Genomic DNA, 11,534 nt, shown 5'->3' with positions numbered 1-11,534 from the left:
CCATTTCAATTTGCAATTTCTGCCATTAACTAGTTACACTCGATGCAATTAAACTTGCACTTTTCCAGGTGCCTTGCAGCCAGAAGAAAAGCGCACTCTTTCCCGAACCAATGACGGCGCTTTCCCCACCCACAAAATGTTGTTTCCCAGTGAAAGTTGCCACATACATACATATACATATACATATATATGGCGTAAACAGCCAGCGAATCGCACAGATACGAATACAAAACCCTTCGCCGTCCAGCTGCATGTGCGTTCCATTGGAATAATTTGAAATTGGAAAAAAGAGATTCTCCTCTTTTTGCCATCTTCTCGTCGAGTTAATTGCAAATTGGATGAAATTGTAATTTTACACTTCATTTGATTCAATTCATGGCTGATTGACAATTTAGTTTTTCATTAAGGTAACTGTATAAAAATTCATAACAACACTGCTACATAAAATGTTTGGCTTAGTAATAATGCTATTTTTAAAGCAAACATTTGTACAAACAACAAAGATAACTTTCAGAATAACAAAATAATAAGAAATGTTTTATTATATATTTTTCAACATAGTATAACACATTATATTGTAGATCAATATATTGATAACATCAATATATTTGCGAGGTAATTTCGCTCACTACACTGTACCGCAGTCAGCGAGAAGCTTTCCTCGGATGAACCAAGAAATTGCGGCCAAAAATGACGGCTCCTTGATTGCAGGCATCTTGCAGCGGTTGAGGAGGAAAGTGTGTCAATCTGAAGGAGTCCTAAGGAAGGAAAGTGGTCCACACTTTATAGGTCGTTCCGGTGGAAAACAACTTCTTAGAAAGGGGCAGCCCTAAGCATGCAAAAAGCTAAGACATTCAAACATTTGGTTACACCCATAAATGATTGGCATTGACAAATGAAGTTAATATAATCAAATTATTAGATCAAATTAGTATTAAACAAAAAATAAATAAATATTTTTAACTTTCTGACAAGTGAAATATACAAAAAAATAAATTACAATATATATCGCAGATTAAGCAACTTATTCCACACTGCTATGACCAATTTAAAGGAATCACACAAACAATTTATTCCAGAGCTCTGAGGTTGGTATATTCAACCAACAACCTTTGCATACGAATATGCAAGCAGCAGATAAAAGTCTGCAGCATTTTGCGAGTTTTTCAGAATAATTCTAGCTTGCTCCCTGCATATTTGAGCATATCTTATTAATTATTGAGGCCCTTTGGGGCGGACAAGTTTTCGAGGCGAGTGTAACGCATACGTAGTGTGGTAACACGTTATAAACAAAAGTCATAAAGCAAACTTAAAGTTATGAATTTTTAAAATTTCTGATTTATTTGCAGAAAAACTTTTTTATCCCACCATCGTGCAGACGGATCTCCATCCTGACGCGTGAGTGTGTGTGTGTCAGTGCCGCAGCTTCTGCATTTTTTGGCAAGTTTTTGTGCATACCTTTTTCTATTCTTTTTTTCTGTTGCTTGGCACAAAGTTTGAGTTGTCACGTGACTTGCGAGCGGAGATGAGCGAAATTCGCATAAAATAAATAGCTGGCAGATGAAGGCAGGTGGCTTGCGAGTAAACCGGATCCGGAAACGCCATTTACAGCAAAAGAAAGTGTCGCATATGCTCAGGCGCACGTTGCTTTTGTTTTAATATTCATATTCGGGCATCAGAAATTATTCGTTAGAATTAAGTTACACGACAAAAAGGGGAAGGTGGGCCAACTAGCTAGGAAGCGAGCTTAAAAGGGACAGCGAGCAAAATGCTTTGAATTTAAAATCTGCAATTTTCTGTTGATTGCCGCACCCAGCAGACTGCAGTTTTATAGTAACATACAGCAGCAACAATAGCAACAACCTCAAAGTGTTGGCGGTTGGCAAAGGGAAAAGAAGCAGCAGCAGCAGCAGCAGCAGTAGAATCAGCAGCATCAGAAGCAAACGCAAAAGCAGCAGTAGAAGCAGCAGCAGCAACATCATCACAACTTTTGCGTAAAATTCCAGTCATGTGTCCCTAACAAATCCCTGCATTATTCATGAAATGATAAGATGACTTTGTGCTGCCGTCGTCGTCATTCGCTCTAGAATCCCGCCCACACCAGCAGGCGAACAACCGCCATCGCACCCACGTACCACCCCCCTCGCTGGTGGCACAGCCCCCCATGCACGTAATATTTTTACATGCAGCTGCAACACGGACTTTTCCTTCGGTCTGCTCCGTTTGTTGTCTGCATTTAACTACCAGGGATATCCGTTAACTATAAAACACGCACTATCAAAAGCAACAACACATACAAAGGGTGTTCTTGATTTTAAAGCAAACTTTTTGAGGTGCCCGCAGTATTAACCCGCCCGTAAAAATATGATAATAAGCGGCTATAATTAACTGCTGAAGGATTTTCGAAATACCAGTGATCACAAAGAGATTATAAAATGCTTAGCTAGAATTTTTGGTTTTTTTTAACACTGTTGCAATGTTTTTAAAGTAGTCTATAATGAATAAATGTTTAGATAATTTATATATTCCTAATATGAAGTATTTAAAAACATTAAGAAATTGTTTTACATAAGAACTGTAAGTCCTTCATAACATAATTAATAAATGCTCTGTTTAGGCCTGTTAAAAGTAACATTAATGCTGTTAAGGATAACATCCTTCATGCAGAAGCCAACAGACAGGGCGACAAAGCTACAAAATCTCACCGCCTCTCTTTGATTCGCTCTTTGGGCTCTACTCTCGTGGCCCCATGGGACCCATTACAGGCTCAGCTGTCGTGTAACCGAGCATCGGGATGCTCCCGAGGTCCTTTCAGATGCTGAGCGCACCGTGTTACACGACTGCCGGTCACGAAGTCCTTCAGAGGCGGCAACGCCGACTGCGCAGCCGACTGCGGTGGCATCCGTAAAGTTCAACTCACGAATCCGAGTCGCAGCTTCAGTCAGCTCGTAAGCCTGAAGCCGCGCGGAGATACTTTCCACAGGAGTCCTCCATCGCCGACCGAATCGAGTTCAATAAAAAAAAGAACAAAACCTCACAAACACAGGGAGATTATTAACTCAAATAAAGAAAATCGTAATTCGTTAGTGCGCTAGTAAAGTTCGTTAAGTTTAAGCCAAAATATAGCCATACGTCAACACTCCTGCCGAAAGGTCAATTAACCCAAGCGTGCAGTAAATATTAACCCAAAAGTCTAAGCGAAACCAAGCTGCCGAGTGAAAAGAAAAGGGCAGAAGTTCCGAAAGTACTCTTGAACCCTGCTAAACAACAACGAAACAAGTTTAAATTGCACTGGACTGGCAACTTCCGTTTCCGTTGAGTGCTTCAATTTCAATTTCAGTTTAAAGTTAACTCCGACCAAACCCAAATTGACAAGAACAACCGAGCCAAAAATAAAGTGAACACAAACCAAGAAACCTAAAGAAAAAAGGTACTGGAGCAGGGGTCACAAGCGAAAGGGGGCGTGGTCGTGGCAGGTGGACGGCTTATTCAAATATTAAACACATGGATTCGTTTGAATTTGGCATTTAAATTATTTAAGTTGACAAACGCACACACACAGTCGCACACGAGAAGTACAACAAAACAGGATGCCAGGGCGTCTGCCACGCCCACACGTCCTTGTTTTCTCTGTTTTTTCCTGCTTTCCCTTTTAAGCCAGTTCGTACACAGAGAAGTAGAGTGTTCATGTGATTCGTTGATGACAACCAACTTAACTTACTAAGACATTAAGATAACAAATTTCGATGGCACACGCATTTCCTGACCTTTTCCCACGAGACTAATAAAAACTGGTTTCTATTTTAGTTTACTTTCTGTATTTTGTTTTTATTATTATAGAAATCAAAATTTGAATTATAAACACTAAATGTATACTTGACAAATACTACTTACATGACCATTTTTATTTTTTCCGTGTATATCCTGTCTCCAGCTCCTTGGACTTGGTTACTTTTTTCCGAAATGCTGTAACGTTTGTTATTTATTTATAACGACACTGACGGAGCGTATCCTTTGAACTTTTCTGCATGAGTTTGTCGCTGAGTTTATTTATTTATATTCTCTTGTTCCGTTTCTCCATCTCGATGTGGGTTTCGAGTCCTTCTTTTGTACGTCTCCTTTTGACACAGTGTTCAATTAATTGAGCTACTCGTTTGACCTCCACTTGCTTGTTCGATTCTAGTTTTTTGAGGCGTTCTTTCCGACTCCAAACACTCGATACAAAGGGACAGTTGGAGATAGGACGGGGAGATAAACTGCATAAATCAACGCCACTGCAAAAGCCAATAGCAACAATAACTGGAAACAATTAATTTTATTCAAACAAGAGCCACAATAAGGACGACGACAAAAAATGGATTACGGCTGGCTGATGTTTCTGTTCATCGCACTTTTAATTGGTAAGTTTTTGTGGCCCTCCGCCGCTCGAAACGGAGGAAATTAATATTATTTTTTTATGGTATTCGGGGATTGAGATTTGGTTGCAGTGCATTTCGTGCAGTATTTGTTTGGTTAATGAAGCGCTGGCGGGGATTTGGAGGCAACGGTGCGTATGCGTGATGTGACCCAAAACAATCGCCCTTGTCGTTTATTGTGAATCGGTTTGTTATTATTTTAATTGTTATTGGTGTTTACCGAGAACACCGACCGCAGATCAATATTGGCAAAGTTTTTGCCTCCGGCTGTTTTAATGACTTTTGCCATAATTTCAACCGTTGCCGCAGTTTCAGTGGCTGCTGCACTTGCCCCGCTTACCATTACGATCCCTTTTGGCATTCGGTAATTTCTGCTGCCTCAACTTTTGCTGAAGCAGCAGCACATCTTGAGTGCAGTTTAAACTTAAATTGTATTTTTGAAATGCTCGCAATTAGGCAAACTGCCAAAGGCAGCCGCCCGCCGCATTTTCCCGCTTTCCCACGACTTGTTATTCCCTGATGCACTCGAATTGCCAATGGCAATGGGGCAATTAATTTGGAGCGCATTAAATGAGCTGGCTCAGTCTGCCTTTTACTCTCCTCGTCGAGAACTAGAAATTGTATTCCATCATGTGAGCGAGAGCGCTGGAAAAGTTCAACGGCCAAAGCGGGTTTTCACTTTTTCTTTTTAACCTACTAAATTGCAAATGGTTAGAGTTTTGGCATGCTTGATATGAACAAATTAATGTTTAAAATTGGCTAGTATCAGAAAGGAGATTCTATACCTATCAAATAAAGAATGGTTAAATGAGTGCGGTATAATTGTGGTTATTGTCGCAAATGTATATGATATGTCTACAAACTCTTTAGCTTCAATATAATCCCAAACAAATTTGTTCAATTAACGGGGTTTTTAAGTTTTCAATTTATTACCATTTAAGTCTATTGCTATTTTAAATGTAGTATTGGAGTTTCTGACCTACTGGTAGTGGATAGATTAAGTGCATATTCCCTGAGAATTTTTTCACTGGGTCTGGTCCATATTCCACACTCACCTCGGAAAACTTTCATGCAGGAAATTCATGCTATCCAGGACACGCACACAAAGGCTTTGACCACAAAGAGAGCCGGAGAAAGGATTTGCAGGAAAAGTTCTGCTGTGGAGTTGTAGCTTTTCAATTTCTGTGGACGCTTCTATATTAAGAGTGTTTGCCGGCAACAACAATTTGGCCAGCCGGCCAGCCTAATGGAATTAAATATTGTCCATTGTGTGACGTCCAATTTACGATGTCGCCTTGGGTAACCGCAAAGCAACTACAACAAATAACAAATGGCTGGGACCTATTTATTTACTTTTGAAATCTTTTGGTCTCTTCAGTCATATGGCACCCAATTAATTTGCGGATTTATTTCAACTAAAATAGGAAAAAACACTTGGCCTGTTTGCTAGACTCTTATAGATTCTTTTTCTCCACTTTGTGGCTTATATTGCGCAAGCAAATTAAATGAATATATAATTGTGCTGACCACAAAAGACCATCAAACTTTAAAGAAATTTGTACACAGTTCAGTTCAAGATTATGATTCCATCAACTTCTCAGTAGATCAGCTCACTGTCAGCTTTCCAGTTAATTTCTCAAGTAATCAACAAAAAACAAAGAAACATCAATTAAATTATTTTATAAGTAGTTATTAGTTATAAGAAAAATTATGCGATTTTTTTCTCTACGTTTTCTATTCTCCATTGTGTGAAGCTGTTGAATGTGGGTTGTTAAAAAGAAAGTCTTCTGCACTAAGCCACATAGAATTATTATAAAGAAACCATGGCACCGCAAAAATGTTTGCCTAAATGTCTCAACTCGGCATATCCAAATGAATTTATCACCAAACTTATACGGAGATGGTCCCAAAAATGCATGTGTACGTTTGGGAAAATGTGTGTGCGGATTTCAGTGGGTTAGCTTTGGGTTAAACGTACGAGTACGTAAATGTGTGAGTGCCTTTTCTCGAATGAAATGTGCAGGTTAATTAACAGCAAACTTTTCATGTGCGGAGGTGTAAATATATGTGTGTTGGTATCTCTGTCCCAGCTTAACCCTCTCCTTCCTTTGCGTTTTAGTGGAGACACAGCTAAACCAACACAGTGGCAATGGAATTGTTTTGCCTCAGGATGGCTTAAAGTTTTTACTAGTTTCCGTTGATTTAAAAGCGTAATGAATTCTAACAATTTGCCACATTTAATCACAGCTATCTCAAATAAATGTGAATAAAATATTTATTTGCGTAATTGTGCGACATTGTTTGCCTTTATGTTAATTTGCATATGTGCAGAATGCCAAAAAGCTTTAGTAGTTAGTGTACAAGGTGTATGTTTTTACCTCGTCAATAAAGCATTAGTTAAATTTAACTACTTTAAGCGATTGTAATGGTGCTAGCAAAATCAATAAACTGTGTTAACTGTGTAAGTAACTGTGTTACTTTAGTTAAAAAAGTATTTTTAGCCGGAATCACGTAGTCACCGTAGATATCACATTTTATAATTACAAATCCCCATGAGATCCCTATGAAAGCCAAGTAATGTCCATATAAGTGATTTCCAACTGCTGAATATCTGTCATGTCCTGCTGCCAAGTTCCTTTTACTTTGCACTCTTTTATTTATTTTTCCCGAGCAAAAGTCGAGTCATTTGACATTTGAATTGTCCACATTTCTTATCAATTTCTGGACCAGCCACCCACTGGTTGTTTATTGGGTCGGTGGTCAGCCATGTCAGGATCTACCTACTGATTGGAACTCCATATGGCAGATACATATGGCCCCACCCATTGTTTTTTTCTTGTCCTTACGTATGTAGGCAGCCCTCTGCCTAACTAACTGTTTTGCATATTCGTTTCAAGAAATTTGAAATTTATTCGATGTCTCGTGTGCTCAAACTTGGACACAAAGCACCAGCCGTTTCCCCCTCGTTTGCCCATTTTCGAATTTCCCAGGTCAGTCACCTGGGCAAATTAAAAATTACGCATACTAAACCTACCGCTGAACATGTCCCTGGTTTTTGGTCACCAAAATTGTGCCACTGGCCTGTGGGCCTTGCTATCCAACATAGGATGGCAGATTTCCATGAACTCATCCCATACATAAAGCACATGTGCCACGCCCTACGGTTCGATTACAGGAAATTGCCATAGGGCCCTGTTTTCTAACAATATTTCACTGTTTGTATGGTGCTGCTGGCATTTTCAGTTTGCTATACGTAAATTGGACATGTTGGTTAACGAGTTCGTGGGGGAAAGAAATATCTCTCAATGGTCTAATGCTCAAAAAGGGAATACAAATGAATTTCTATCCAAATTAAATAGAATATAGGATTTTAAAAATTGGTTTGCATACGTTTCAGATTTTCCAATCGCATGTGCTCTGTTTGTGACGGATATCAGTGTGCCCGAGATCGTAGATTTTCGGGACAATGTGACCCTGTCTTGCAGCTACGATATGCGAGGTCACACTCTAAACTCGGTCAAATGGTACAAAGACCACGAGGAGTTTTTCAGGTAACAACTTCAAGTTATACTGAAAGCTAAGTTCTCAACGGCTTAATATTCTGATTAGATATTCCCCTTTGACGAGTCCGATTTACATGACTTTCGAAGTGCAAGGCCTACAAGTGTTGGAAGGGAAATACGTGTGCAACGAATCGAGTTGCCGACTGGATTTGAGTTTACAAGGTGCCAAGTCAACCGGACTCTATAAGTGCGAAGTTAGCGGCGATGCGCCCCACTTCAAGCTCGCGGATAAGGCGGACAACATGACTGTTGCAGGTGAGCTTTCCCCTATAGTAATGTGATCTTATTCAGTAAACAATGTTTTTAAATTATATAGCACTGCCTCAAAACGACCCGCTAATCGAAAGCTTCAACTCCATGTATCGCATGGAGGAATACCTCAAAGCCACTTGCATATCGGACTTTTCCAGTCTGCCCACACGACTCACCTGGTACATAAATGGCGAGCAGGTTTGTTGCCTTCTTTAAACTAGAACAAAAATTATATACTTAAAACTACTTAAACTACTACTTAAAGCTTTTAGTTTAGTTAAAGTTTGTATTTAACTTATTTGTTTATTTGTACTCTTTTTTAGCCGCTGTTAGGAGAACTGTATCCCACAACGGACACAAGCTTAGCAGCCCATGATTATGTACTGAGGCGACAACGGCTTCAGGTGCAATTCTTTTTGCAGGGGCAGCGCTTTTTCCAGGCCGGAAAAATCCTAGAGCTCAAATGCGTGGCGGAAATTGAAAATTATCCGGAGTTGAGGCGCGAGAAGACTCTCAGTGCGTCACTATCGCAGTACGACAATTTCAACAATCAAATGCCGCTGAGGCATGCGAATGCAAGTGAGTTGGTCTTGATTATCCACCTGTTCCTTACTTTCATCAAGTTAAAACCATATCCTTTAACTTTTATAATAAGATGAATGCAATGTATATAAGTCGCTTAAATGTATTCATGAATGGATGTTCTTGGCTTGCAATATAGACTTTAAATTATATTGAACCGATGCCATAATATTTCTTTTGGTTTATTTTCCAATGTCTTCTCTTCGTTTCCTTAATTAAAGACTCTGGCTCGGCACAAAGGAGCATCCTGTGTGGCAGGACGTCACTAATTTCCGCATTTCTGGCGGCAATTCTACTAATTCACTGTTTGCGACGCCCTTCATGAACACTCTCATCCATAAGAGAATCGAAATTGGCGGAAGAACTCAAATCTCCGGACTCGGATTCGAAATCGCCTCGTATGGCAACTTTGTCAACTATATCATCACGTTAGTTAGTCAGTCAGTTAGTCACCTAGTTAGTTAGTTAGGGTAACACACAAAGGTAAGACCGCGAATTAGTAAATAGGAAAAGCTTTTGGGTCGATAAATGTAAATAAAATTGAGGGAGTGAAACGTTAAAGGTTATGAATGCTCAAGGAAAAATATTTAACATAGAAATGTTTTAAATTAATATTTAAGTATGTTCTTTAAATTATTTCGTATGAACAAAGTTCGAATTAAATATTACAAAAAAATGAAAGTAGCTACTTACTTTTATGTAATTGTTCTTAATAAGTATGAGAATAAACGAATTTTATTATGATAATGCTTCCTTTTCAGTTTATAAATGAAACATATAGAAACGGTTCTAATTACATTTTATACACATTTTTTGACTTTGACTATATTTTGTTACTTAAAGGAAATATTTTACTGAAATATGATTTCTTAAAAAGTTCATCGGAATCCTTTGAATTTCTCCTTTGTAATTAATTTAAAATAGGGGTTTTTGTAATTCGGTATGTTAAAAGTGCGTTTTTTGGGAGAAACCATATTTCTTTTCAATGAAAGTCATGTTTTCCATGTAAATGAATATAATCGTCGGTTGGGTCATGAGCGACTGAATAAAACAAAACTGAAAATTTAAACAAACAAAAACTGCCAGAAAAAATTGATTTACCTGCCTGTCACTGATACTAGCAAAAATAAGTCACTCTCCAGCAAACCAATCGAATTTCCAATATTTGTATATAAGCGTAATTTTTCCGATTGTTGTTTGGCAATTGATTTCCATACGTAGTGCACATAAAACATTTTTCGAGCAAATATATCCCTGCACACCCCACGGCAAGTGCATTGGGTAAATTATAAAAAAAGAACACATATGAAACACCATAAAAAATAAGCGAACTCATAAAAAAAAGATAATGGAATAAAATGCGATTTTATCGGTGAGAAACGAGAATGCAGAATGCAGAATGCTGTAAAAATCATTATAATTAAGTCTAGCGTAAATATGCTGTAAATACAATTTTAAACATTAAAAACAGAGAATAAACAACTATAAATCATGTCACTAAGCCAGACTCAGCCATATACGTATGTATATAAAGCTATTTGCTATATATCTCAGCATGTAGTTACTAAGGTCGACATACAAAATGACATACAAAAAGAGCAGAGAAACATAGATAATAATTTTAAACAAAAACGCAATACACATTTCATTTAGCTGAGCAACTACAAATAGACACTATCAATTATCCGCTGGGTCAAAGCCCTCTAAAAATGATCTGGCGACAGACGGCCAACAAAAAAATACAAAATACAAATATAAAGGATATTGTATCGTGGTATGGTAAAATGAATGGAAACCTGGAGGTATCTGACATCACGTTTTGTTCATAAGTATGTCCAATTAAAATAAAACTCAGAGTGTGTGATGGGAAAACATACTAAATATAAAAAATAAATGTATAAATTAATTTACTTACTCAATCGCACATCTTTCGGTTGTAAAGAGTAAAAATCACACACGATAAAATAAAAATAAACGAGAGCAAATAATGATAATGTATATAAAAGCATTTACTTTAGTTTTTCATTTCGGCGACTGGCCATTAAATTGTGTAAAATATTTCCAAAGGCAAGCTGCAATGCATTTATTTTTTTGTTTCCTTGCTGTTCATGAAAAATTCAAATAAATAAGATAAATAAATAATTCAATTTATGGATTTCAATGCGTTTATTCAGAGTTCGAACCGCTAATCTGTATTATAACAGACAGGTTGGTGTTCGAGTTCACTATGCCAGTTTTAATTAAAAGTTAGAGATTGGGGGAAAAAATAGGCTTCGCAGATAAACAATGAATTTAAGGTTTCAGTTTTTTGAAAAAGTTTAAAGAACATCTGTAATATTTAAGCACCTTAAAGAATTTTGAATCATTTAAAATTAAATTATAACGGCTTTCTTGACAACTTAACCTTCTTAAAAGACTTCAAACGGGTCTCAGAGTCACACGATGATTTAAAAGAAATTATTATTATATAACCCTAACAATTTCGGGCTCTTGGCAATGACGAAATGTACTCGTTTAATTTGAAATAATAACTTGTTTAACTACGCAAATTTGCACAATTAATTATGCTAATGAGGCGCGGCCCAAAAAGGCTACGGGTGCGGCTCCTGAAAACCGAAAGTCGAAAGACGAGCGAGGGCTTAAACAATAAAAAGGGTTAAATAATTAATTTCAATGCTGCTGCAATTAGTTGCCACTAAATGTTGCATGAGTTCTGTCTGTA

General features: G+C 37.7%; 1 protein-coding gene and 1 long non-coding RNA gene across 2 annotated transcripts; both read left to right on the top strand.

Moving 5' to 3' along the window:
• Nucleotides 1-467: 467 nt before the first annotated feature.
• On the top strand, nt 468-950 carry LOC120321812. The gene is made up of 2 exons (XR_005561533.1): nt 468-615; nt 712-950. It is a non-coding gene; the product is annotated as an uncharacterized LOC120321812 (long non-coding RNA).
• A 1,994-nt stretch (nt 951-2,944) lies between these two features.
• LOC6536877 lies at nt 2,945-10,959 on the top strand. Its single transcript, XM_015192493.2, has 7 exons — nt 2,945-3,430; nt 4,184-4,400; nt 7,813-7,966; nt 8,025-8,233; nt 8,295-8,428; nt 8,554-8,809; nt 9,034-10,959. Exons 2-7 carry the CDS (start codon nt 4,355-4,357, stop codon nt 9,135-9,137), a joined length of 903 nt encoding a protein of 300 aa, XP_015047979.1. The 5' UTR covers nt 2,945-3,430; nt 4,184-4,354; the 3' UTR covers nt 9,138-10,959.
• The last annotated feature ends 575 nt before the right edge of the window (nt 10,960-11,534 follow it).

The sequence above is a fragment of the Drosophila yakuba genome, chromosome 3R, assembly GCF_016746365.2.
Source record: "Drosophila yakuba strain Tai18E2 chromosome 3R, Prin_Dyak_Tai18E2_2.1, whole genome shotgun sequence".
NCBI lineage: Eukaryota > Metazoa > Arthropoda > Insecta > Diptera > Drosophilidae > Drosophila > Drosophila yakuba.
The sequence above is the reverse complement of the archived record's forward strand: the minus strand, read 5'-3'. Positions and strand labels throughout refer to the sequence as shown.

Excerpts from the sequence above, each read along its gene's own strand:
- LOC6536877 (XM_015192493.2), top strand. The coding sequence starts at position 4,355 with ATGGATTACGGCTGGCTGATGTTTCTGTTCATCGCACTTTTAATTG. Across the intron at positions 7,967-8,024 it reads GACCACGAGGAGTTTTTCAG|ATATTCCCCTTTGACGAGTC; the intron begins GTAACAACTTCA and ends TATTCTGATTAG. Across the intron at positions 8,429-8,553 it reads GGTACATAAATGGCGAGCAG|CCGCTGTTAGGAGAACTGTA; the intron begins GTTTGTTGCCTT and ends ACTCTTTTTTAG.